Here is a 27,713-nt window from a genome sequence, read left to right on the forward strand (position 1 = left end):
ATTTCAGGGGTCAGAGGGGACCAGCCTCCTCCAGAGAAACCGGTGGGAGTGCAGATTAGCAGTGTCACTTGGGAGAGACGAGGGTCCAGGTCTCTAAAGTCGGATTTCACAGGGAGCGGGATGGTCGGCTTCAGGGCTGCTCACCGCCCCCACCTCCAGCTCGCTCTCTGCTGAAAAACCTCCCTCACGCAGGCTCCTCAGATCACAGCCTGTCTGGGTACGCGCTCAGCTGAACAAAACAATCGCGCTGCTGCCCAGGGGCCCGGTCCTGCCAGGGCTCTCTCCTCAGGGAGCCCAGCCACAGTGTCGGCTTTGTCACAGAGCACAGCTGGTGAAATGCCTGGGTATGGGAGTGAACTACCCACCGAGCTTCTGATTTCCTGATAACTATTTGTGCTTTATTCTGCTCTGCATTTCATCACCTGAATATTTTTCTGTGGCTAGCTAGCCTTTGTTTTGCCTTTGTGACTTAAATCAGATAGATACTGGGAGTTTTGTTTGAAAAATGTAAAAAGAGTTTATTTCAGGGAATACTTATAAAAATTATCTCTAATTCTGTGGAGTGGCCTCATAATGCTATCTTTCTTCTTTTTTTTTGAACTAATATCTCTCTCCTAACCATTTTGCAAGCCTCATAAAAACACACTGGGGCACCAGTATCTCCTTTCACTTCTTAACTGAACCAGATGTTCTGGATGTCAGCGAAGTCGGTTCTGCCACTCAGAACTTTTCGGCTGGCTGTGCTTGGAAGAGCTGCTGCAGCTGTCTGGAGGGAGAGTCATGGGCTGGGGTTGATTTATGAGTTGATGACACCATATTCATTAAGGCTTAAAGTGGTGCCCAGGAGCTACCAAGAGCATTACCCAACAGCTCTCAAATGCTTCCAACTGACCTTCCAAAAAAACCCCCCAAAACAACAGTCAGATGTAAGGGGACTGGTTTGAAGGCCTCGCGTCTGTCTGGTGGGTGCCTCTCCTTGCTGGCCGAGCCTGGTCACTGGTAGTTTGCTGTCGAGTGTTCTGGGCCCAGGACCTATTTTAATAGCAAAGTACCTGGCTGATGGGGGATAATATTCTATTTCCTGTCTGACTTTGTCAGCAGATTTTACAAGAAAGCTTCCAAATATTGATCAACATAGAAAATAGACTTCTCTGCCTTTTGTAGAGGTGACCTGTATAGGCCGATCAGAAATTTCGGGGGAGCCACTGCCCAGATCATGCTGAGGCATTTTCTAGAAGATAGGATATTAATTTCACACCACTTAGACATAGTAAGGAAACTGGAGAGAATTAATAGTGAGAATCCATGAAGCCTCCTTTAACAAATGAGGTGTCTCTCCGGTAGCTCAGAGCACCTTGCTGGGTGCATTGGAGGTGGGAAGTTACCTGCCAGTGCTCATTTTTAAACGCCTTGGAGAATTCAGTCTATATGGATTATTTTTGATGAATCCTCTAATTGACCTGAGTTCTCAGTGGGAGGATTCTCATACAGTAGCAGGTTTGCATGAGATGAGGTAACTTTTAGAACAAGAAGAAAAAGAGGAATCTTTTGTAATTAGACTCAAGGTTGGAAAAAACTTCATCTGAGGCAAGAGGGAGCAGTTGGGTGGATAGCCCCCTATCCTGAAGGGGAGTTGTAAAGATTCAGAGGGAAACATATGTGAGGCCACAGGCACGATGCCTGGCAGAAATGGGAGCTTCCCAGCAAGTATTGGCTCCCTCTTTTCCTTTATGTCCTTTAATGTTTTATTGATGAAATGATTGATTCAGCCCCAGAGACTGTACTCTGACCTCTGCTGGTTATTTATTGTAACGCGTCTCATAAAAATAATAGCTAGTATTTGCCTATCAACCTAGCATTTCAGGCCCAAAGCGAGCCACCCACGGTGAGTTTATTCATTCAGCTACTGGAGATGCATTTATTGAGAGCTGCTGTGTGCCCAGCACTGTGCTAAGCGCTGGGTCACAGAGATGAGCAGGCAGACAAGGCCCCAGCTGAGGTGGCCTCACATTGCCAGCACCTCTCAGGAGCTCCAAAATGATAGATACAGTTCAAGCAAGTGCTTTCCTTGGGCTCCACCCGTGGTAATTTTTTTCTCCCAGTAGTTCCCCTTCTTAAATAGAGAATCTCCACCTGAAAAAACTAGTCCACCAACAAAGTGACATCTCGAGCTTCTGTTCTGTACAAGGCATCAGGGAGCTACAAACAGGTGATAGTCTCATGCTACCGTACCCATGCGAGATGCTCAGTAAATCCTTATGGGTGGATTTGCTTGGACTTGGTCTGCCTTCAGGGTCTCTGCTGGGTGAGGGAAAGGCTCTCAGACTACGGGTGGCAACTTCTGGCTTGGAAGCCCTTGCTTAGACTGGTCCTTTTCCTTCCAGGACAGGAGGCCAGGCTTCTCATTGGGCTCATCTATGTTGCCGCCTCTCTGCATGCTGCCTGTCTTATTGCTGGAATCACATTTACTCCAATTTATGTCTTTACTTCTAGGCCACATTTATGGTTTATCTGGGAACTAAGTCAAGCATAGTGTCTTCCAGCTTTATGATAAAATGCAATTTTCTCAAGAAATGAAGGAAAATTCTTCATTTTCAAGGGCTAGTTTAGAAAAAGAATTTCTGCTAAAGGTAGCATCTCAAACACAACTCGATCTGGGAGCCGTTGGGAACTACACCTTGGGCTGCGGAACCTGAACTTGAGGATCACCACTTGCTAGTTCCAGGACCTTGGAGAAGATACTTGACCTCCCTGGGCTTCAGGTTTTGAAACCGAGTGGGGCCCCGTGGGGCTCCCGGGCACGGAGGCCCTTTTGTCCCCTGTTTCTTGTAGGCAAGACTCCAGGCTCCATGACCTTCCCTGAGTTCCAAAGGGCAGATTGGAAGAGTTGCTAATCACGGGAGGAGCAGCCAGGAAACCACCTGAGATGAGATTAAGGAAGTGAAAGTCCTGCACACGCCTTAATCTTGTCAGAGACTCCACCCTTGGACCTGTTGTTATCAAACCCTTCATCAGATCCTCTGGGGTGGGGACACATAGTTTCTCCAGGCAGGAGCCTGCTGTGTCCCCGTTTGCCTGGCAAAGTAATAAAGCTATCCTTTTCTACTTCACCCAAAACTCTGTCCCCAAGATTTGATTTGGCAGTGGTGTACAGAGGGGCTGAGCTTTCGGCATCAGTTTCCCATTTGTAAAGGAGGATAATAACAGTGCCTGCCTAGTGGGTTTCTAACGAAGGTCCAGAGAGTTCCATGCCCATGGAGTTAGAACAGCGCCTGATACACAGTAAGCCCTCAGGACACTGTTAGTTACTGAGAGACCTTGAGTGAGTCACTTTCCGTGTCTGGGTTTGGGTTATGTCCTCTGTAGAAGGCAAAAGCATGGGGGTCAGAGGAGACTATCTCACAGTTCTAATCAAGCATCCTCTAAACCCACTGTGGACCCCGCCCTTTGGCAGTTTGTTCAGTAGTAGATCAACTGAGGCAAGTTCAGTTTGACAGCATTGCCTTTCTTCCTGAAAGTATCAATTTTAAGCACATTCGTGGTAGCTGAGGGTGGTCTTCAGCTCAGTTGCTTTCGGGACGGGGCAGAAGTGACAGATGTTTCTAAGCGAAGGGGTCTTACTCTCATGAGCCCTTTCCAGCATTTGTGTAAGGACTGGGGCCTCTCCTGTTTCTTACTGCACTTCCCCGCCGTGGGCCTCTTCTTGAAATCTTTACCAAATTGATGGGAGAAATATTTCCTTAAGTGTGCTGGCAATTCCATCAGGTAGGGTGGGAGTCTCTAAAACTCTTTTTTTTTTTTTTTTTTTTTTTCAGTGAGAACATTCCTAGCACTTTCTTTTTTTGCTAAAGTTTCTGTTTCCTGCCTCTAGAAGATCATTCTTTCAAGAACTTTAAAATACTTTATCTTGACTTACATCATGGTCAGTGTCACCAACTAGTGTTTACACTCTGTATTCATGGAGCTGAGTGGTTTAGACGGGCCTAATTTACACACAGATACTTGCTCCTACCCTCCCTTTGGGAGGAGACAGACCTGTTGCCTTGCCATTGTGTGTGTGTGTGTGTGTGTGTGTGTTTAAACGAAAGATTTGCAGAAGAGTATTTGGGGAAAGCTTAGTAAGCAGGAGACCCAAATTATTACTGTTGTTGTTGTTAATAATTGTGTTTAACATCTTTTGAGTGCTTCTTCTGTGCTAGGCACTGTTCTAATTTATAGTTGATTTATAGTTACTTATAGTGATTTATAGTTACTGTTTTATTTAATCCTCATGAATACCTCCCTATCCAATGAGCAGGGATTATACTTACAGCTCCATTTTACAGACAAAGAAATTGAGGCACTAGTGGCGTTAAAGGACTTTGACCAAGGTCACACAAGTGGGGGATACTAGAGCCAGGATTTAAACTTGGTTCTGTCTTTGCTCATCTCCTTGATTTCTCCTGAGCCCCTGCTGCCTCAGGTGCACTACAGGGCCTGTGCTGCTAAACGCTCTGCTTGGCTGGCGTGAAAAGAGCTCCAAAAGAACAGTTAGAAACCCTGGGCTTGGGTCGTAGCTCCACCACTTTCCAGGTGGCCTTGGGCAAGTAATTTCCGTACTTTGAAGCTGTCTTTTAAGAGAATGTCTGGTCTTTATGAGGTAGATAATGTACACAACAGGGCTTTATAAGCAGTAAACTACTGTCAAGTATAAGCTATGAATGCCTTGCAAGAGAATTCTAGCCCTTCTTGCTTGAAGTTTATCATTTTAAGCAATACTTTTTAAGAGAGAGCTGGCGTTTTGTAGAAACCCAGCCTGTGAGCATGACTGTAGAGAGAGGGAAGTTTCATATCTGGAGAGCTGGAGGAGGGAGAACAGGGCCTTGTGGGCACAGAGTGACTGAGAACTTGAATGACAGGAAGGAGGGTTAAGAATCAATAAGGCGCAAACTATGATGCATAAAATAAGCTACCAGGACATATTGTACAACACAGGGAATATAGCCAATATTTTATAATAACTATAAATTGATTATAACCTTTAAAAATTGTGAATCACTATATTGTGCACCTGTAACTTATATAATATTATATAATATTGTATATAATATTTACATCAACTATACTTCAGTAAAAAAAAAAAAAAATTACAAAGAAAAGGAATAAGTAAGGCACAAGAAGAGATGAATTCATTTAGAATGTTGGAGCTTCCAGAATTTATCTAGCCAGGTCAAAGTCTGAAACCCATTCTAGGCTCAAAATCAATGACTCTGGCCCTAAGAGCTGCCTCTTTTTCTCAAAACTACACAAACACAAAGCAGTTTCTATCTTTAGGATACACAGGCCTGCCCTGTAGCGCTTCTCCGAACAGTGTGGTGGTTCTGCTCTCCTGCCGGCTCACAGCCTTCCTCCCCGCTTCCAAGCCCAAGTGTGTGAGCTCCTCTCCAGGGTACTCAGCTGCTGGGGGTGGGGTGGGGCAGGCAGTGTCCCCAGCATCCTCCCAGAGCCCCCCAGGTCAGCAGTGGTCAGCCTGCCCTGCCCCATGTGGGCCTCGCTGAAGGGATTCTCCTCTGGGCAGTGGGGCACATTGGTTGGGATTCACCGTCAGGGAAAGGGTTATCTTTCACAATTAACCTGAAATCCAGTCAGTTAAAAAGAAGATAGGAAGAAATGTTTGCCTTTTTTTTTTTGGGCTGCGCCTTGGGCCTTGTGAGATCTTAGTTCCCCAAACTGGCCCGGCAGTGAAAGCACTGAGTCCTAACTGCTGGACCGCCAGGGAATTCCCACCTTTTTTTTTTTTTTTTGAATGGTTTTCTAGCCTTAGGTAAGCTAATGCTGCTCACTGCCCTGTCCAGCCTCTGGAGCCCGCCGCCTTCAGGGGAGAGGCCCCATGCTGCTGCCCGGGGGCCCCCCCTAGACTTCCCTGGCTCTTGCTCTTCCCAGCTTTAAAAAGACAAATCTCTATTTTAGACCATAGAAGACTTGCTTGGGGAAGTGATGTTCTAATTTCTCTCCCCTCTTGATAAACTGTCCTTATTTAGTACACTAGGTACGCTCCCAGTACCCATTCCGCTTTTCAGGGGAGGTAAAACCGTGATGGGTCTTCTTAAGTGAGTGCTGTGCTTGTAAATAACTAAAAATATCTCAGAAGAAAGAAAAAAAAAAAAAAAAAAGAATGAAGAGGAAAGTGACTCATTAGTTACTCTGTTAGCGTGTTTGCCATGTTCTAAAAGGGTCACAGTCATGTTTACACACCGGTGCTTCTTGTGGTTAACTTAAGTGTATCCTAGTTTGGCAGTGAGAATGATCAGCATGTGATTCAGACTAATATTTTACTGTCTCTTACTATTTGATTAAATGACACTAAAATCTGAATAATGACTTGTGTCCTCTCTCTCCCTCTCTCTCCTTGCTGTTTTCAGTAGAGCATGCACCATTTTGAACGTGAATTTTCGGTAAAGTAAGCTATACTGATTTTTCTAACTTTAAAGATGCTCTGTTTCTGTATCTGAAATGGGACCCAGTGTGTCTAGCTCACTGAAGTGATGAGCAAATGGGAAAGCAGATTCGAGACGATTTCCTTATCTGAATATTTAAATGAAATACAGCATCTTTAAAAAGCACCCAAGTGACTTCATTTACATTCATTTCATTTTCATCATGACCTTCAAAATCTTCATTCTCACTCTGATTTTAGTTTTAAAATAGAGCTCTAAAACCTGTAAATCAACTGCATGGCATTTTGGTGTCTTTTAATTTTGGAAACCAGCACCTCACAGTCCTGTTGCTGCAAACGTGTCGGTTCCTTGTTCCTCTGACAAAGGGGAAAAGGCGCTGGGCAGTTGCGTTCTTGGTCACAGGGAAGCAACTTACGGCTTGTATAACTGACAATAGGGAAAAACAGTTCTTTTTTAAGCATCCTTAACAATACTTGAGTTGGGACATGAGTACAGCCTCTGCATCTTTCTGAGCTAAGAGGCCAAGGCGGTTACAGAGAGCTGGGGCCTGCCTGCTTCCAGGGGTCGCTGCCCTCCACTCCCCCTCGAGGGTAGCTGGTAGGTGTGGTGTTGGTCTGGCGGCCATGTGGCCTCCCCTGATGTGTGTGGAGACCACAAAGGAACCCAGACCGCAGACACTAGTAGACTGCCCACTGTCAGAGTTGGCCCAAGGCAAGGGGACCCTCAAACGTCCTTTTGACGGGGCTGGGGAGGATGTTTCTGGCAAGACATTCCTACCCATATCTAATCTATGCTCTTGCTGCAACAGTCTGTGGCCTGTTCCAGGGCCTCCGCTGGATTTCCAGGCTAGGCTTCCATCTGGGGTTCTGGGGAGGGTGGAGTAGTTGGCTCTTGGGGTTTTTGTCTAAGAGAAGGTAAGATCAGAGAGATCAGGGCTGACCTGGTGATCACTGTAGGTAAGCTGTTTCGGAGCATCCCTCATGCTGGGGTGTTGCAGGCCAGTGTTCTTCAAAGCTGGGTGAATTCATTTGGCAATCAGTCTGACACGGAATCTGGTTTTGTCTGCGGCCTGGGGATGAGGGTGATAGGAGGCCTCTGGGGGGGGCGCCCCCTCATATTTAGGGAGTGGGGCGCCCAGGCATTAGGCAGTTGTTCCCAGGTTTGCTCCAGGCCAAAGAGCCAACTCTGAATTTGGCCCCTTGTTAACATTCCCCCCTCCCACATCATTACCAGCGTGTTGTAGCTTAAGCTCCAGTGAACCTTTAAAGGAATTTTGTGGACGACAGAAGAGGCAAAAAGGAAAAGCTTAAAAAAAAAAAAAAAAATCGATGGGGCCTGTAATCAGAGACTGTGAGTCCCTGGGACTGTGTTCTTGCCTCCTCCAGTGTTGACCTTCAGACCTGGACCTCCTCTCCCCTTCCAGAGGGTTCTGAGCTGCTCCTGGCCCTAATCATACATATCAGGATCTGCCCTAGTTGTTGCAGGCCCAATGAGGAAAGGTGGACCTCGTGGGACATTGCGCCCTTTATGACTGGTTGGGCTCTCTGTGAGGGGACCGCAGGTGACCTGCTCTTTCCTCTTGGATGGGCATAGTCTCCTTTCTCACAGCCCTCAGCATCCTATTATAGGCACAGGCTACCCTGTGGCACTTTGGACAGTGTATTTATTTATGCTGCCTACATATTCAAAGCGATTCATTCAGACAGTTTCAGCCTTTACTTGGAAGATGAAGATCCATTTACGGAATACCACCCCCCAATTTCCAAACTCTGTGGTAGTGAATTTGCACTTTTAATTTTGAGTGCCTAGTAATGAGGCCAAAGTCAAGGGATGGTTCCTCATGAGGGCCAAGCAGTTTAGTTCTGTGCCAAGATAGCAGCCTGTAACCAAGTCCAGTGCCTGAGGCCCATCTCTAGTCTCCGAGAATCCTGGGCTAGAAGACTTGCAGTCTCTGGATGGCCAATTCCATGCCTTTAGTGGAACAAAGTGCTAGTGCAGACCTGTCTTCTCGTCTGTAACCCGCACTGACTCTTCTGCCAGGGTCAAAGCACAAAGCTGGGAGGCAGACATGCTGGCACTCATTCGGGTACGTGTTGGGCCGTACATGTCAAGTCCAGATTCCGCTGCCCTTTTCTGGCCATTGGGTGAGAGTGCTGGGAAGGGAAGGGGGCAGCTGGGAGGGCATTGGCGCCCACTCAGTCCTCCGGGCTCTGCAGTTGAGTTCCAAGAGGCTTCAGAGGCCGTCTCCCCTCCTCCTGGTATTTTACGGGTCACTTTCCAAGAACCCCCTTCAGAGGAATGCTTATGTCACACACTTACTCTCCCTGCTCTTTTCGTCTCAACAGTCATTTCAGGTTTGAAGTCCTTTTTATCTCTGTAACCCTGTAACGTAAAGCCAGGAACATTTCCCCATAATCCACCTTGGCATAGAACATAATAGAACTTCATTCATTAGTTGTTATTGTCCAGAACCAGTGAAAATTACATTTTGTTCATTTGTCTGTATTTAATGTTTATTTGTATTGCTGTATTATTATTTGAGAATTCCAAGATTGCAGAGCATGAGTGTGTGCATCTGTGTGATTCTTTAATTTCAGCTGCCTTAGGTTTGGGTAAAGATGTAAAGGAAGGTAAGTGGTTTTCTATGAAATACAGTGCTTTAACCATTGCCTGTCACAGTTGGTAAAAAGGTTGCACTTACTGAAGTATTTTATGGATGATCCTGACCACTCATCCATATAAACTCAAGTAGCGGTTGGTATGTTTACCTAGTATCACCACAGCTCAGTAGCACTTTGAGGGAGGTGGTAGGGGAGCCATCTAGCAGAATGTCTTCTGTGGTAGCACTGGGATGGGGTAGAAGGTAAGACTAGAAAGAGATGTGGAGTCACGGGGAGCTGCAAGGGTCACAGGAAATGGGGCAACTGTGACACAGGCAAGTTCTTTAAAGCAGGGCATTTTTTTTTTTTTTTTTTGTGGCCATGCCACATGGCACGCGGGCTCTTAGTTGCGGCATGCAGGATCTTAGTTCCCCGGACCAGGGATCAAACCCACGCCCCCTGCACTGGAAGCACGGAGTCTTAACCACTGGACAGCCAGGGAAGTCCCAGCAGGGTTTTTTCTGTACCTAGTGTTTATTTTGTCCCAAGAGGACAATTCATTCATTGATTCAGAACTATAAAATTCGAGCACCCAATGTTCGTGTTTCTGAAAGCTAAGGGAGGTTTCAGATACCTGTCCAGTTTCCTTCTCCTTGCCCACCAGGGTAGAGCTCGGCATTCCAGTCTCCCCTGACACTTCAGCAAAGATGTAGGGTGAGGGCATTTCCCTCCTGTCCCTGGGTTGCGCCACAGTGGAAACACGGGTGCTTGAGGAAGATTCCTCCTTGAGAATACCATTGCTGGAGAGAGAAAGCCCTCTGTGCCTTGCTGTGCGTTGCTAATATTAGCGTTTTATGTTTTTTTCATGCAACCTAATAGGAAATGATTATTCAAGACGGATGCCCCTGGGGAGCCCATAACCCAGCAGACAATGGTTACTTGCCGAGAATCCTAAGTGATTTGTCATTTTATGTTAAATCACGTCCTTCAAATATTGTGTGTGTTGGAGCAGCTAAAGAACCGTTCATCCCTTACTAGTAATTGATATTACAGTAGCCCAGCTCTATGCATACAGATGTCTATCTTTAATTGCTAGCTCAGGAATAGGTGGAGCTGCCTGGAACCTGGAAAAAGTGGCTAATGGAACTTTTCTTTTGGGACCATGATTAAAGTTTGGAAGTGGAAGTAGAGCCTCATCTATGCAGAGAATGTCACTATGTATAGTTTCATGTAATCTGTGATATTTGTTCAGTCTTTTCTCATATGACTGTTACTTGGGAGAAATGGCCACTTTTTTTTTTTTTTTTTTAATTTATTGATTGATTGATTGCTATGTTGGGTCTTCGTTTCTGTACTAGGGCTTTCTCTAGTAGCGGCAAGTGGGGACCACTCTTCATCGCGGTGCGCGGGCCTCTCACTATCATGGCCTCTCTTGTTGTGGAGCACAGGCTCCAGACGCGCAGGCTCAGCAGTTGTGGCTCACGGGCCCAGCTGCTCCGCGGCATGTGGGATCTTCCCAGACCAGGGCTCGAACCCGTGTCCCCTGCATTAGCAGGCAGATTCTCAACCACTGCGCCACCAGGGAAGCCCAGAAATGGCCACTTTTAATTAATTCCCCTTTAATGCTTCTACGTTTCAAGTATTTTTTAAAAATCACACAGTACAAGGTGTGTTGGCCCGTTTGAGGGAAAACATTTGCAGTCTCACCGAAGTCCTTTCTGCCCAGGACTGAGCAGTAGCACGGGTACTGGGTGTGTGGAGATACTGACTGTGCCCTTTCCTCCACAGGGATGTCCGCGTTACCCCCACCTCCTCCACCTGCGCCTCCGCCACCAGCAGCTCCCTTGCCTCCTGCGAGCACAGAGGCGCCCACACAGCTTCCGCCCCAGGCTGTGAATGGCGTGAGCCGAGGGGCCTTACTCAGCTCCATCCAGAATTTCCAAAAAGGAACTTTGAGGAAAGCCGAAACCTGTGATCATAGCGCTCCTAAGATCGGCTAAAGCTTTGTGTTTACACTTGGAGGGAAAAGTTGTTTTGTTTTTCCTTCCACCTCCAACCCCTAAAGTACCCTCTCTCTGGATGAATAATTGCTGAGCCAGTACAGTCACATACGACTTCGCAGATGCTCATGTAAGAGGCTTTTCAAGAGGGAAATAGTCTTCAAGTAGAATAAAGTCAGGCTGGCATTGCTGCCTTAAGAAACAGTTTGCTCCTTTGTTACTGTTGTAAAGGAGTCTTGCTCTTCCTCTAATGGTCATCTTTTGGTGGCAGCAGCGTATTGGAATCAATTATTTCTACCAACAGAAGGAAGTGGACAAAAAACAAAAACAATGACAATATACAGTCACAGCGGTGAACGGCCTTTGTGTTGCAATCCCTCCTATCCCATCAGACAGCTCCTAGAAATGTTCCTCTCATAGTTCATTTCTCTATTCTAAAGCATTTTCTGGTTATTTCTTAGATAACTCCCATTTTTGCTACCTTAATTTCATCCTAGACATTAACACTGTAGCCCAAAGCATAGTTATGTCGCTGAGAGTCAGAGAAGCAACTGAGTTCTTCATTTTCCCTTGAAGTAGAACGGGGAAAGTTCGTAACAGTCTCTTAAGTTCAAACAGGAACTCCATTGTGGTTATAGAACTCAGGGCTGCTAAAGGAACTACTCTAGACTCTTAGTTCCTTTTAGTTAGTATGTATCCAACAGACAAAAAAATGTTGACATCAGAAAAAGCTCTTGCCAATTAGAGGATCTTCTTAATCCTCAGCAATTAAGTCAAGTTTGGCGTTTGTGGGGGTGGGTTATTATTACAACACAAGTACATCTGGCAAAATCAGTTCTGATTTTCCAAAAATTTATCCAAATATATCATCTTTTTAATGTTACTCATTTATTAGAAAGATCCTTTATCCTATGATTTGCTTAAACCCTTAAATAAATTGCACTTTAAAGGATTATAAATAATCCATCTAAAAATTCAAGTTACACACATCAGTGTTGGTTACTATGCAGAGAGAATGTCATTGTGTATAGTTTCATGTAATCTGTGATAAATGTTCAGCTGTATTTTTTATTAAAATAAACCATGTCTAGAAAATGTGTTGTTTGTAGCTTGGCTAGATATTTTAAATGGGAACTTTTTGTAGTAACTTGGGTAAATATAAAGAAAAGATTCACACAGTATTTCTAAAGTTTCCTCCCTACCTATTCTATCTCTATTTTCTTTTGTGTCGTATTTTCCCTCTTAATTAATAAGAGCTAACAATCCTGTCTTCCTGTTTTAATTAGGTACCACTTGTATGCTTCTATAACTAATTTAAATCTATCTTTTCCATCTCAGCTTCTGAAGAGGGCAGTGTATGGCAGAACGTGTGTTTGTTGGCAGTGGGAAAAATACCTGACACAGATTTTGGTTTAACTTTAAAGAGAACCTACTAGAATTAGGCATTTGAAGAGTCGGGGGGCAAGTTCCTGTTTTAAGTAAGTGATGCAGTCTAGGAGATTAATGATTACTGATTAGTTCCTGATGGCAGTAATTTCTTAACAGAATTTTAAGACTTCTATCCCACATTTATTATCTCAAGAATATAAAAATACAATTAGTCATAGTTAGGAATTCCTTTATTCCTTATCAAAACAGTCTAACAGTAAATGTAGATTATATGCTTTTATTTTTACATTTAAGTTATCTTTTTTTGGAGATATCTTTCATCAGGACTCTTGCCACATTTATACCTTGTCCTTCTAGTAAGAGGGTAAAATTTTACATTAATCGTATTCAAAGAACATGGCTATTGTAACAGACAAAAAAAGCGTGGAACCTAGGCAGGAGAGTGGAGAGTTTTTCCACAGACATATTTAAACTTCTTCCCAGTACAAAAACATCTGTGTTGTTGCTTTAGACATAACTTTACAAATCAAAAGTTCTTATAGGACAATCCAGATGAAATGTCATTAAGTATTTTAAGGAAATCCCAATGACTTGAAATTCAAGTCCAAGCTAGATATTTAATGTTTTCTTTATTGCAAATATGATGTCTTTAACCTGAGGTACAGAGTTGTCTTCTAGAACCTTTGCATAAGGCATAGGGACATCGGCACCGGTGACACGAACTACAGGAGCATCCAGAAAGTTGAACGCGGGGCCTAAGAGGGAAGGAGGCGCAAATGAGAGAGGCATGAAAAACCAGCTGAGCACCACCACCTCAGCATAGCAGGTATGGCTGCCCAGAGAAGGAAAATCTGAAGAAGGAAATCTGAAATCTGAAAGGAATGCTAATTACAGAGAATTGTTTCTGGTCTTGCTTTTTAAAACATTTACCCAAAGGAAAAATCCCAAGCTGACAACTTGAAAATTCAAGTCATTTGACCACCCCTAGCTTTTGATTGTTTTGTCCTGTAACACAGTGTTTATTATGGTTTAACTGTTCTGGAATCAGTTTCTCTGAAATACCTTCCATGATCCTGGCACAGATTTCAGCTCCTACTCCAAACTGTGGCCAGCCTCCTTCCACAGTTACAAGGTGATTGGTCTTCATGACACTGGCTTCTATTGTTTCAATGTCCATTGGTCTGATGGTTCGCATATTTATCACCTAAACAGATAATAAATAGCTTTACAGAGCCACTTCTTCACAAATATAGTCTTATCCCCAAAATGCCACTTCCTTTCTTGTTTCCTGTTAATCTGCCCATTCATGAACAAAATGTCAAAAGGGAAACTAATTAAAACAAAAATCTTTATCTCTACTGCAAGCAGCTTTGGTCACTTACAGAACTCACTTATCCTCCCTTGGCCTTAACGTCCTCCTCATCAAAATAATAACTAACATGTGACTGCTTACCCTGTACCTGACACTACACTAAGTATAATTCTACAACCACCCTGACGGGACAGTAAATGTATTATCCTCATTTTATAGCTGATGACAGAGATTTAGAGTACGTAACATGCCCAAGTGTAACTAGGAAGTGGTACCTCCTGGTTATGAAAGGGTTAGACTCGATGACTTCTAAGTTTTCCCTTCTCCCAAACTCCAGCTCCAAGGTTGGATCTTAACTTGACAAAATACATACTAAAAAGATCCAGACCCTAGGTGGTAGAAGGCTAGGTATTTGAAAAGCAAGTAGGTTCCCAGCTTTAAGCAGAGGCAGGACTAAGTGACAAAGCAAGATTTTATACCTAATTAACCTGTTATAGAACTCAAACGCCTCTTTCCGGGTCTTAAACTTAAAGGGACCTTTCTGATTCTTTTTTTTAAATAAATTTATTTATTTTTATTTATTTATTTTTGGCTGCGTTGGGTCTTTATTGCTGCGCGTGGGCTTTCTCTAGTTGCAACAAGCGGGGGCTACACTTCGTCGTGGTGTGCAGGCTTCTCACTGTGGTGGCTTCTCTTGTTGTGGAGCACGGGCTCTAGGTGCGCGGGCTTCAGTAGTTGTGGCTCGCGGGCTCCAGAGCACAGGCTCAGTAGTTGCGGCGCACGGGCTTAGTTCTCCGCGGCATGTGGGATCTTCCTGAACCAGGGCTCGAACCTGCATCCCCTGCATTGGCAGGCGGATTCTTAACCACTGCGCCACCAGGGAAATCCCCTGATTTTTTAAGAACAAGTGAATATCCACTCACCTCACATTCAATTCCCTCTTTAGATAGCACCGTCGCAGCTTCTAAGCAGTGGCTCACAGGTCTTGAATGGGAAACTATGGTTACATGTGTCCCTGAAACAAAGTGGTCACAGATCAGAGGTCAGGTTGAAACCAAAGACACTGTCCTGCTCTGCAGCTAGCTATGGTTCTTCTTCATTTTAGAATCTTAAACTCAACTACATTCCAGCGAGATGAGGAATGTGGCAGCCTTCCTAGAAATGAAATACAAATCTACTGGACCGAGATTTAGAAAAGAACGAATATATGCACAATCAGGGCATGACACATTTTAAACTTGAACTCATCCTATAATTTCCTAGTCAAAGTAAAGGGCAGTGACTTCTAGCCTGAATTTGACGAACATAAATAGAGGGCACGGATTACAAATAATGTTTACATGTATACTAATTTCTCTTACCTTGCCTTTCTATTTTAGCTTTTCCAATAGGAATCAGAAAATCTTTTGACTGAGCCTCTGGGGGAAGTTCAAAAGGAACTCCATACATCAATTCATTCTCCAGCACCACCACTGCAAAATATAAATATTTAAACCAAAGTAACTACATGACTAAAAATGTATATGCAACACTATCATTCATATTGTGAAAAGTTTCACTGTGCTGATTAGGAAGCCTCATACCTATCGTGTCCAGTAGCCTTGAGGATGGTTTAAGTACAGACATCTGTAGTCTGGGTGATCCTGATTTTATCTATGGGGTTAAACCGGTGTTGTAGGTATGCAGCAAATTTCTCCGGTATCTAATTGGCCCCGTTATAGTCAGAAATAAGAAAAACACCACATTTTTTCCTATCTTTACTATATCTGTAAATCACTAACATTTTATATGATATGTCTAAGCCTAACTAGAAGTCTTTAATGGTTCCTTCCATGCAGATATTTCATTTTTGTTCTTTAATGTTCAAAAGAGACCCACAACACGTCACGCTACTGACCTGGATTGTTATCCCGAATGGCTGATTTAATAAGTCCTTTTGCATCCTCTGAACTCCAGGGGCTGACCACCTTTAAGCCTGGGCAGTGCCCATACCAGGCAGCAAAGCACTGTGAGTGTTGGGCAGCTACGCCTGCTGAGGCGCCATTGGGCCCCCTGAAGACTATGGGCACAGGCTGAGAGCCCCCTGACATGTAGTAGGTCTTGGCAGCTGAGTTTATAACCTGGTCGATGGCTTGCATAGAGAAGTTGAAGGTCATAAATTCACAAATGGGCCGCAACCCAGCCTGTCAAATCAAAAACATAGATGTTAAAAAGACTAGAAACAGCAATTCAGAGTGGCAAACCACCACTTCGCTCCCCCAACATTCAAGCAATATTTTTAAAAGGTCATGTTGAAAGTAATCTCTTTGCATAAGATTCATAAAGAGGACTACATACCATAGCAGCACCTACAGCAATTCCAGCAAAACCCATCTAGAACGCAAAACGCAAACATAAGTAAAAATCCACAAAAATTAGAACAGTGGGAACACTTTAATAGACATGCCACTCGAAGGTCTGCTTCCTGATGGAAGGCTTACCTCAGATATGGGAGTGTCTATGATCCTCTTATCTCCATATTTCTTCCACAGGCCTCGACTAACCTACAATTAAGCAATGACCCCATTACTTTTAATTGTACTGGGGGCAAATGGCCACCTCAATTTTGTATAGCTTTCATGTATCCTGGTTACCTTATATGCCCCATCATATTGGGCAACTTCTTCCCCAAGTAGAAATACCTTCTCATCTCTTTCCAGCTCCTCATCCATACCTTGATTTATAGCCTCACGAACCGTCACCTGTCACAGGTAGGGGAAAGCAGTCAGTAAGCTACAGCATTACGTAGGGTACTATGGAGATTCTCTCTCTTGACCTAGGCTGCCCACAGCACACAACGTAAAAACTATCACTAGAACAGGCTTCTCTTCAAAAGTTCAAAAAAACTGAAAAAGTAACATTTCTATCACTCATAGCCAGTCTTTGATTGGATGTGTAAATGAGAAGTATACTGAACACTTTATTGATGTGCACCTAAGCTTAAGAAATCTGCTTGCTGGCCAGACCAGTTCATAGGTGGCTTCCTAAGTAGAGAAGTGTACTAGTTAATTTTATCTCCACATCTGGTACACTGTGGGGCAGAGAACAGTCAAGGAAGCCTAAATACTACCACATATTGAGCGCTCACTAGGTGCCAGGCACTGCCAAACACTTTGCCTTCAGGATGTAGGAGTTATTTTACGACACAGGTTGGTAGAATCCTCCAGTAACAAAAAGGGGAAGAGAGGGCAATTCCTCAAAACGCTGAACACAGAATTACCATATAATCCAACAATTCCACTTCTAGATATAGACCCAAAGAACTGAAAAGCAGGGACTCAGATAATCGCACACCAATGTTCACAGCAGCATTATTCACAAATCCAACAGGTGGAAACAACCCAAATGTCCATCAAAGATGAATGGATAACCAAAATGTGGTATATGCCTACAACGGAATATTTATTCAGCCTTAAAAAGGAATGAAATTCTGACACATGCTACAACATGGATGAACCCTGAAAACATGCCAAGTGAAATAAGCCAGACATAATAGGACAAATGCTGTATGAGTCCATATATAGGAGGTCCCTAGAATAAATTAATAGGCACAGAACGTACAATAGAGGTTACCAGGGGCTAATGGGAAATGGAGAGTTATTGTTCAATGGGTACAGTTTCTGTTTGGGATGATGATAAAGTTCTGGTGGTGAATGGACAACGTGGTGAATGTACTTAGTCCCACTGCATATACAGTTTAAAAGGGTAAATTTTGTTATGTATATTTTACCACAATAAAAAATTTTAAGGGGGAGAGTGAGGGAAAAAGCGTCAAGTCTAGTTCCCTCAGATCGGACATCTGATTCCCCTGAGCCTCGCGCGGGTGACATGCGGCCCCAGCCTCCGCGCCGGGACGAGGGGCCTCGCCGGCCCGGCTAGCGTCCAGGCCAGTTACCTGCAGTGCAGCCGGCGCGGTGCGGTGGAAGCGCCTCCTCAGCAGCCCGGAGACCTGGCGGGGAGAGAGGGAGAGAGAGAGGGAGAGAGAGGACGCTCAGAGGGGACGCAGACTGGGCAGAGATCGCGCAGGGTCATGGGCCCGAGAGCCGCTGCCGACCTGCTCAAGGGGTCTCCGCGTCAACCCAGCCACCACCGCCATCTTGAGCGTGTCCTCTAGCCGCCGCCGAATGACAACACAGCAGGGAAGCGGACTACTCAGGCCCCGTTTCCCCTGCTGGCGCGGGCCAATGGCAGGGCACGGCGTCTGCGTGCCCCGCCCCCCAGGGCGCCGGGGGCCGAGGAGGCGTGTCGGGGGTCTCGCCACTCAGCCTGAGGCAACCTGGGATCAACGTTATTGATAGCTGGCGGCTGCTGGCGCGCCGGTTGCACGCCGGGAGCACGTCCCTGCGTGTTGATACGTGGATCGCGGGGACCAAAAATCAGACTCTAAGAAGCATAACTCGAGGCCGAGGGACGTTCAGAATTAGGCCAGGCTTCTGCAGGCGCTGAAATTCTTTGGTAAGAAGTAGCCCTTTTACACAGTTTGGTGACTGGGGATTTACAGTCTTAGAGGTGAGCCTAAGTTCTCTTGGAAGCACTGTCTGTTCGCTCTCTTTTTTTTTTTTTTTTTAACATCTTTATTGGAGTATAATTGCTTTACAGTGGTGTGCTAGTTTCTGCTGTATAACAAAGTGAAGCAGCTATACATATACGTAATCCCCATAGCTCCTCCCTCTTGCGTCCCCCTCCCACCCTCCCTATCCCGCCCTCCCTATCCCACCCCTGTAGGTGGACACAAGGCACCGAGCTGATCTCCCTGTGCTATGCAGCTGCTTCCCACTAGCTATTTTACATTTGGTAGTGTATATATGTCCATGCCACTCCCTCACTTCGTCCCAGCTTACTCTTCCCCCTCCCCATGTCCTCAAGTCCATCCTCTACGTCTGCATCTTTATTCCTGTCCTGCCCCTAGGTTCATTAGAACCTTTTTTTTTTATTTTAGATTCCATATATATGTGTTAGCATACGGTATTTGTTTTTCTCTTTCTGACTTACTTCACTCTGTATGACAGACCCTAGGTCCATCCACCTCACTACAAATAACTCAATTTCCTTTCTTTTTATGGCTGAGTAATATTCCATTGTATATATGTGCCACATCTTCTTTATCCATTCGTCTGTCGATGGACTTTTAGTTTGCTTCCATGTCCTGGCTATTGTAAATAGTGCTGCAGTGAACATTGTGGTACGTGACTCTTTGAATTATGGTTTTCTCAGGGTATATGCCCAGTAGTGGGATTGCTGGGTCGTACGGTAATTCTATTTTTAATTTTTTAAAGGAACCTCCATACTGTTCTCCATAGTGGCTGTATCAATTTACATTCCCACCAACAGTGCAAGAGGGTTCCCTTTTCTCCACGCCCTCTCCAGCATTTATTGTTTGTAGATTTTTTGATGATGGCCATTCTGACCGGTGTGAGGTGATACCTCGTAGTTTTGATTTGCATTTCTCTAATGATTAGTGATGTTGAGCATCCTTTCATGTGTTTGTTGGTAATCTGTATATCTTCTTTGGAGAAATGTCTATTTAGGTCTTCTGCCCATTTTTGGATTGGGTTGTTTGTTTTTTTGATATTGAGCTGCATCAGCTGCTTGTATATTTTGGAGATTAATCCTTTGTGAGTTGCATTGCTTGCAAATATTTTCTCCCATTCTGAGAGTTGTCTTTTCATCTTGTTTATGGTTTCCTTTGCTGTGCAAAAGCTTTTAAATTTCATTAGGTCCCATTTGTCTATTGTTCTTTTTATTTCCATTTCTCTAGGAGGTGGGTCAAAAAGGATCTTGCTGTGAGTTATGTCAAAGAGTGTTCTGCCTTTGTTTTCCTCTAAGAGTTTGTTAATGTCTGGCCTTACATTTAGGTCTTTAATCCATTTTGAGTTTATTTTTGTGTATGGTGTTAGGGAGTGTTCTAATTTCATTCTTTTACATGTAGCTGTCCAGTTTTCCCAGCACCACTTATTGAAGAGACTGTCTTTTCTCCATTGTATGTTCTTGCCTCCTTTAGCAAAGATAAGGTGACCAAATGTGTGTGGGTTTATCTCTTGGGCTTTCTATCCTGTTCCATTGATCTATGTTTCTGTTTTTGTGCCAGTACCATACTGTCTTGATTAATGTAGCTTTGTAGTATAGTCTGAAGTCAAGGGAGCCTGATTTCTCCAGCTCTGTTTTTCTTTCTCAACATTGCTTTGGCTATTCGGGGTCTTTTGTGTTTCCATACAAACTGTGAAATTTTTTGTCTAGTTATGTGAAAAATGCCATTGGTAGTTTGATAGGGATTGCACTGAATCTGTAGATTGCTTTGGGTAGCATACTCATTCTCACAATATTGTTTCTTCCAATCCAAGAACATAGTATATCTCTCCATCTATTTGTATCATCTTTAATTTCTTTCATCAGTGTCTTATAGTTTTCTGCATACAGGTCTTTTGTCTCCTTAGGTAGGTTTATTCCTAAGTATCTAGGTATTTTATTCTTTTTGTTGCAATGGTAAAGGGGAGTGTTTCCTTAACTTCTCTTTCAGATTTTTCATCATTAGTGTATAGGAATGCAAGAGATTTCTGTGCCTTAATTTTGTATCCTGCTACTTTACCATATTCATTGATTAGCTCTAGTAGTTTTCTGGTAGCATCTTTAGGATTCTCTATGTATAATATCATGTCATCTGCAAACAGTGACAGCTTTACTTCTTCTTTTCCAATTTGGATTCCTTTAATTTCTTTTTCTTCTCTGATTGCTGTGGCTAAAACTTCCAAAACTATGTTGAATAATAGTGGTGAGAGTGGGCAACCTTGTCTTGTTCCTGATCTTAGTGGCAATGGTTTCAGTTCTTCGCCATTGAGAACGATGTTGGCTGTGGGTTTGTCATATATGGCCTTTATTATGTTGAGATAAGTTCCCTCTATGCCTACTTTCTGGAGGGTTTTTAACATAAGTGGGTGTTGCATTTTGTCAAAAGCTTTTTCTGCATCTATTGAGATTATCATATAGTTTTTATTCTTCAGTTAGTTAATATGGTGTATCACATTGATTGATTTGCATATATTGAAGAATCCTTGCATTCCTGGGATAAACCCCACTTGATCATGGTGTATGATCCTTTTATGTGCTGTTGGATTCTGTTTGCTAGTATTTTGTTGAGGATTTTTGCATCTATGTTCATCACTGATGTTGGCCTGTAGTTTTCTTTTTTTGTGACATCTTTATTTGGTTTTGGTATCAGGGTGATGGTGGCCTTGTAGAATGAGTTTGGGAGTGTTCCTCCCTCTGCTATATGTTGGAAGAGTTTGAGAAGGATAGGTGTTAGCTCTTCTCTAAATGTTTGATAGAATTCGCCTGTGAAGCCATCTGGTCCTGGACTTTTGTTTGTTGGAAGATTTTTAATCACAGTTTCAATTTCAGTGCTTGTGATTGGTCTGTTTATATTTTCTATTTCTTCCTGGTTCAGTCTCAGAAGGTTGTGCTTTTCTAAGAATTTGTCCATTTCTTCCAGGTTGTCCATTTTATTGGCATAGATTTGCTTGTAGTAATCTCTCACGATCCTTTGTATTTCTGCAGTGTCAGTTGTTACTTCTCCTTTTTCATTTCTAATTCTATTGATCTGAGTCTTCTCCCTTTTCTTCTTGATGAGTCTGGCTAATGTTTTATCAATTTTGTTTATCTTCTCAAAGAACCAACCTTTAGTTTTATTGATCTTTGCTATTGTTTCCTTCATTTCTTTTTCATTTATTTCTGATCTGATCTTTATGATTTCTTTCCTGCTAACTTTGGGTTTTTTTTTTTTTTGTTCTTCTTTCTCTAATTGCTTTAGGTGTAAGGTTAGGTTGTTTATTTGAGATTTTTCCTGTTTCTTGAGGTAGGATTGTATTGCTATAAACTTCCCTCTTAGAACTGCTTTTGCTGCATCCCATAGGTTTTGGGTCATCATGTTTTCATTGTCATTTGTTTCTAGGTATTTTTTGATTTCCTCTTTGATTTCTTTAGTGATCTCTTGGTTATTTAGTAGTGTATTGTTTAGCTTCCATGTGTTTTTATTTTTTACATGTTTTTTCCAGTAATTGATATCTAGTCTCGTAGCATTGTGGTCGGAAAAGATACTTGATACAATTTCAATTTTCTTAAATTTACCAAGGCTTGATTTGTGACCCAGGATATCATCTATCCTGGAGAATGTTCCATGAGCACTTGAGAAGAAAGTGTATTCTGTTGCTTTTGGATGGAATGGCCTATAAATATCAATTAAGCCATCTTGTTTAATGTGTCATTTAAAGCTTGTGTTTCCTTATTTATTTTCATTTTGGATGATCTGTCCATTGGTGAAAGTGGGGTGTTAAAGTCCCCTACTATGATTGTGTTACTGTCGATCTCCCCTTTTATGGCTGTTAGCATTTGCCTTATGTATTGAGGTGCGCCTATGTTGGGTGCATAAATATTTACAATTGGTATATCTCCTTCTTTGATTGATCCCTTGATCATTATGTAGTGTCCTTCTTTGTCTCTTGTAATAGTCTTTATTTTAAAGTCTGTTTTATCTGATATGAGAATTGCTACTCCAGCTTTCTTTTGATTTCCATTTGCATGGAATATCTTTTTCCATCCCCTCACTTGCAGGCTGTATGTATCCCTAGGTCTAAAGTGGGTTTCTTGTAGACAGCATATATATGGGTCTTGTTTTTGTATCCATTCAGCCAGTCTATGTCTTTTGGTTGGAGCATTTAATCCATTTACATTTAAGGTAATTATCAATATGTATGTTCCTATTACTATTTTCTTAATTGTTTTGGGTTTATTATTGTAGGTCTTTTCCTTCTCTTCTATTTCCTGCCTAGAGAAGTTCCGTTAGCATTTGCTGTAAAGCTAGTTTGGTGGTGCTGAATTCTCTTAGCTTTTGTTTGTCTGTACAGGTTTTAATTTCTCCGTCCAATCTGAATGAGATCCTTGCTGGGTAGAGTAATCTTGGTTGTAGGTTTTTCCCTCTTATCACTTTAAATATGTCCTGCCACTGCCTTCTGGCTTGCAGAGTTTCTGCTGAAAGATCAGCTGTCAACCTTATGGGGATTCCCTTGTATGTTATTTGTTGCTTTTCCCTTGCTGCTTTTAATATTTTTTCGTTGAATTTAATTTTTGATAGTTTGATTAATATGTCTTGGTGTGTTTCTCGTTGGATTTATCCTGTATGGGACTCTCTGTGCTTCCTCGACTTGATTGACTATTTCCTTTCCCGTATTAGGGAAGTTTTCAACTATCATCTCTTCAAATATTTTCTCAGTCCCTTTCTTTTTCTCTTCTTCTTCTGGGACCCCTATAATTTGAATGTTGGTGCATTTAGTGTTGTCCCAGAGGTCTCTGAGACTGTCCTCAATTCTTTTCATTCTTTTTTCTTTATTCTGCTCTGCGGTAGTTATTTCCACTATTTTATCTTCCAGGTCACTTATCCATTCTTCTGCCTCAGTTATTCTGCTACTGATTCCTTCTAGAGAATTTTTAATTTCATTTATTGTGTTGTTCATCAATGTTTGTTTGCTCTTTAGTTCTTCTAGGTCCTTGTTAAATGTTTCTTGTATTTTCTCCATTCTATTTCTGAGATTTTGGATCGTCTTTACTATCATTACTCTGAATTCTTTTTTCAGGTAGACTGTCTATTTCCTCTTCATTTGTTTGGTCTGGTGGGTTTTTACTTTGCTCCTTCATCTGCTGTGTATTTCTCTGTTTTCTCATTTTGCTTAACTTACTGTGTTTGGGGTCTCCTTTTCACAGGCTGTAGGTTCGTAGTTCCCGATGTTTTTGCTGTCTGCCCCCAGTGGGTAAGGTTGGTTCAGTGGGTTGTGTAGGCCTCCTGGTGGAGGGGACTGGTGCCTGTGTTCTGGTGGGTGAGGCTGGATGTTGTCTTTCTGGTGGGCAGGACCGTGTCCAGTGGTGTGTTTTGGGGCGTCTGTGAACTTAGTATGATTTTAGGCAGCCTCTCTGGCTATGGGTGGGGTTGTGTTCCTGTCTTGCTAGTTGTTTGGCATGGGGTGTCCAGCACTGGAGCTTGCTGGTCATGGAGTGGAGCTGGGTCTTAGCGTTGAGACGGAGATCTCTGGGAGAGTTCTCACCTATTGATATTATGTGGGGCCGGGAGGTGTCTGGTGGTCCAATGTCCTGAACCCAGCTCTCCATGCTCAGGGGCTCAGACCTGACACCCGGCCGGAGCACCAAGACCCTGTCAGCCACCTGGCCAGGTACGTGGGGAGTTTCTTGCCTTTTGGGAAGTCTGAGGTTTTCTGCCACTGTTCAATAGGTGTTCTGTAGGAGTTGTTCCACATGTAGATGTATTTCTGATGTATCTGTGGGGAGGAAAGTGATCTCTACGTCTTACTCCTCCGCCATCCTGAAGGCCCTCCTCTCTGTTGGTTCTTTAGAACGTGAACAGGAGCTTTCATGTGTGCCAGGCATTGTGTTATTTAATTCTCACAAGAACCCTCCCAGGTAATTAGTGTTATTATTATGGGCTCCATTTCTCAGGTGGGTAGACTGAAGCTGGGATTGGTTAAATGAGCCAGGATTTGGCTTTAGGATTGTCTGACTCTGAAGGGTAGTCTTTTCCCACTGCTTCCTAAAGTGGAAGTTGGGGTCCCGCCTGGGAGGGAGTTACAACAACCCGCATTTAGAGAGGGACTTATGGGGCCAAACACCCTACTAGGGAAGCCTCTGGAAGCCTCCTCTCCTTGGTCTCATTTCGACCGGGGTGGGGCTGGGAGGTGGGGAGGGGGTGGGGGGGTCAAGTGGGACCTCTGGGGACTCCCTCAGTCCTCACTCTTCCCCAGGACATTCCAAAAACTTTTCTGAGGGCTGCGGGCTGCTGGTCTGCAACCTCAGAATCTGGGTTTACTGTAAGGGCTCTGGGAAGCCAGTGCAGCAGGGCAGCGACTAGGTCACAGGAGTGGGTCTGGTTGCTGAGTGAGAATGAAAAGAGGGGGATGAGCAGGGAGACCCCAGGGAGTCTTTGGCAGAGGGAGAGCTGGTCTAGAGGGCAGTTTCAGCATGAAGAGGAGGGGACAGGTTTGAGATTTATTTCAGACTGGAATCAATAGGATTGCCGTGAGGAAAGGGGAAGAGTGGAGGAAGCTTTTGGGGTTTTTTGTTGTTGTTGGATGGAGGGGGGGAGCCTGAGAGCAGGTGGGAGGTAAGAATCTATTCTGAATAAGCTGTATTTAGATGACTGGATCATACCCAGCTTGAATATAGAAGCTTGGAGCTAGAGGCTAGGTAGCGCTAGAGAAATAAATTTGGGCGCAGCTGCATAGAGATGGCCTTTAGTCTCTGGGCCTCTGCTTCATCGTCTTTAAAATGGAGAGATAGTCTCTAAGGTATGAAGTCAAGACCTTCTGTCTCCCTCATCTGGCACCGTCCTCTAGTCCCTTCAGTCTGTGGACTGAAATAAAAGCGCACAATGTGAGAGCTGTGAGTTTCGTTTTATTTGGGGATGTACTGAGGACTATAGCCCAGGAGACTGCCTCTCAGATGGGGCTGAGGAACTGCTCCGAACAGGTGAGAGGGGAGGTCAGCACATACATGATTTTGGAGAAGGGTATGCAGTTATGCAGTCAAGCACACATCTTGGTAGAAGGTTACTGCTAGTCATGAGTAGATATTTTAGTTAATGATTTTTTTTTTTAAATAAATTTATTTATTTATTTTTGCCTGTGTTGGATCTTCGTTTCTGTGCGAGGGCTTTCTCTAGTTGTGGCGAGCGGGGACCACTCTTCATCGCGGTGCGCGGGCCTCTCACTATCGCGGCCTCTCTTGTTGCAGAGCACAGACTCCAGACGCACAGGCTCAGTAGTTGTGGCTCACGGGCCTAGTTGCTCTGCGGCATGTGGGATCTTCCCAGACCAGGGCTCGAACCCGTGTCCCCTGCATTGGCAGGCAGATTCTCAACCACTGCGCCACCAGGGAAGCCCTAGTTAATGATTTTTAGTGCTTTTCTAAGTATAGTAAGATGCAAGAAATTGGGTTCATAAATTTTTCTCCTGAAACTATTTGAAGGCCTGTTTCGCCAGTTTTCTCAGAGCATAGAGTGCCTCATTGTCAGTCTCTGTCCTGAACACCTTTCAGGGTATGTTGATGGTCAGAGACTGCAGTGGCTAATGACTCAATACTTGTAGGGCACGATGGTGAGCAGCATTCTCTACTTGGCAAGTTCTTGGCAGGAGACCCCAGCAGTTTCCAGACAGCCATGGCATCCCTGGGAAATCCCTGAATTTGAGATGTCAGCCCTCACGGATTCCTGGGTTCTACTCAGAATGAAAATGTGTGTCAGTTCTCCCACCACTCCCGTCTGTCCCACCATCCAGCACTAAAAGATTTCAGGATTGGGAATTCCCTGGCAGTCCAGTGGTTAGGACTCCACATTCCACTGCAGGGGCATGGGTTCAACCCCTGGTTGGGGAACTAAGATCCCACAAGCCATGCAGCATGGCCCAAAAAAAAAAAAAAAGATTTCAGGATTAAAATTACAAAGCAAAAGGAGACATCAGGTAAGGGAACAGTGACCCAAAGAGAAGCCAGAATCCTGTCCTTTGATCTAGACAAAGGACAGGATTTTGGGGCTGTATTTACACAGAAATCCCAAAAAGCCAGGAACCCTGAGTCCTTGCAGCTAGTCTGGCCAGTTTAGTCAGGAAGGCCGCGGCGACTCCAGAGGACTCAGCTGGCCTCAGGTGAGAATTTCCTTTTAAAATAATGACTGTGGACATTTCAGACACATTGAGTATCTTCATCAGTATATGTGCTTTCCTTTTAAAATAATGACTGTGGACATTTCAGACACATTGAGTATCTTCATCAGTATATGTGCTTTCCTTTTAAAATAATGACTGTGGATATTTCAGACACATTGAGTATCTTCATCAGTATATGTGCTTTCCTTTTAAACTTTATGAATGGCCAGTTTGGAAAAGCTAGGCATAATTTTATGTTTCGGAGTAAAAAGCACAAAAGATGGAAGTGCTGAATTTTATTTTATTTTATCATTAGTTTTTTAATAAACTTATTTATTTATTTTTTTGGTGTGTTGGGTCTTTGTTGCTGTGCGCAGGCTTCCTCTAGTTGCAGCGAGCGGCGGGGCTACTCTTTGTTGTGGTGCACAGGCTCCTCATTGCAGTGGCTTCTCTTGTTGCGGAGCACAGGCTGTAGGTGCGCGGGCTTCAGTAGTTGTGGCACGCGGTCTCAGTAGTTGTGGCTCACAGGCTCAAGAGCGCAGGCTCAGTAGTTGTGGAGCATGGGCTCAGTTGCTCTGCGGCATGTGGGATCTTCCCAGACCAGGGCTTGAACCCGTGTCCCCTGCATTGGCAGGTGGATTCTTAACCACTTCACGACCAGGGAAGTACCGGAAGTGCTGAATTTTAAATCCGTTATCTTTTTAAAGCCACTCTACATTTATATGCTCGCTGGATTTTACAGAAAGGAATTGGAAAGTGTAAGTTGGCCAACTAGGCCACTTTTCTCTTGGAATTAAATCTTCCCGAAGTTCCAGGAACATTTGTCCTCCAGTCTCTTTGGGTTGTCAGTCATCAGAAAGTCTTTTATCCAAAGTTTTTGATCTCCACAGGCTTGACCAATATTTTTTTTGTGGTGGTTTTTTTTTTTGTTTGTTTGTATTTTGGTCATTGCAAGCAAGGTTTATTAAAGAGGACTTTTCGCTCCTCCATCTTTTTAGGTGTAACTTAAACACAGTAAAATGCACATTTCCACCACTCCAGAAAGTTCTCTCATGTCTCCTCTTAAGTTATTCCCCACATATCACCTCACAGGCAAACACAGATCTGGTTTCCATAGTCATATTTCTGTTGGCCTGTTTTAGAACTTGAAACCAATGGAGTTATACACCGTGTGCTCTTGTGTCTGGCTTATTTAGCTCAGCAAAATGTTACTGAGATTGATTCATCCATGTTAAGTATTA

The 27,713-nt window shown here is 43.7% G+C and overlaps 3 protein-coding genes across 12 annotated transcripts in view; 2 read left to right on the forward strand and 1 right to left on the reverse strand.

Moving 5' to 3' along the window:
• Window positions 1-12,134, forward strand: part of PXK (PX domain containing serine/threonine kinase like) — a 76,120-nt gene extending 63,986 nt beyond the window's left edge. For 3 of the 5 annotated variants that reach the window (XM_059940042.1, XM_059940043.1, XM_059940044.1), the window contains one exon: window positions 10,826-12,134. In XM_059940042.1, the coding sequence (XP_059796025.1) occupies window positions 10,826-11,037 (212 nt within the window). In that variant the 3' untranslated portion in view covers window positions 11,038-12,134. Of the gene's footprint in view, window positions 1-9,034; window positions 9,072-10,825 lie in introns of all 5 variants that reach the window. The other 2 variants (XM_059940045.1, XM_059940046.1) reach the window with 1 other exon arrangement.
• Window positions 12,135-12,638: 504 nt separating this feature from the next.
• PDHB (pyruvate dehydrogenase E1 subunit beta) lies at window positions 12,639-17,983 on the reverse strand. Its single transcript, XM_059940047.1, has 10 exons — window positions 17,832-17,983; window positions 17,673-17,726; window positions 16,372-16,479; window positions 16,219-16,281; window positions 16,076-16,111; window positions 15,636-15,921; window positions 15,100-15,210; window positions 14,662-14,753; window positions 13,489-13,630; window positions 12,639-13,181 (listed from the first exon to the last, which is right to left on the reverse strand). The coding sequence occupies exons 1-10, from the start codon at window positions 17,871-17,873 to the stop codon at window positions 13,036-13,038; spliced, it is 1,080 nt and encodes a 359-aa protein (XP_059796030.1). The 5' UTR covers window positions 17,874-17,983; the 3' UTR covers window positions 12,639-13,035.
• An 18-nt stretch (window positions 17,984-18,001) lies between these two features.
• Window positions 18,002-27,713, forward strand: part of KCTD6 (potassium channel tetramerization domain containing 6) — a 57,881-nt gene continuing 48,169 nt past the window's right edge. For 5 of the 6 annotated variants that reach the window (XR_009505904.1, XR_009505907.1, XR_009505903.1 and 2 more), the window contains exon 1: window positions 18,002-18,232. The gene's annotated coding sequence lies outside the window, so the exon portion shown is untranslated. Of the gene's footprint in view, window positions 18,233-23,935; window positions 23,992-27,713 lie in introns of all 6 variants that reach the window. The other variant, XR_009505906.1, reaches the window with a different exon arrangement.

Source organism: Balaenoptera ricei, chromosome 11, assembly GCF_028023285.1.
Source record: "Balaenoptera ricei isolate mBalRic1 chromosome 11, mBalRic1.hap2, whole genome shotgun sequence".
Lineage (NCBI taxonomy): Eukaryota > Metazoa > Chordata > Mammalia > Artiodactyla > Balaenopteridae > Balaenoptera > Balaenoptera ricei.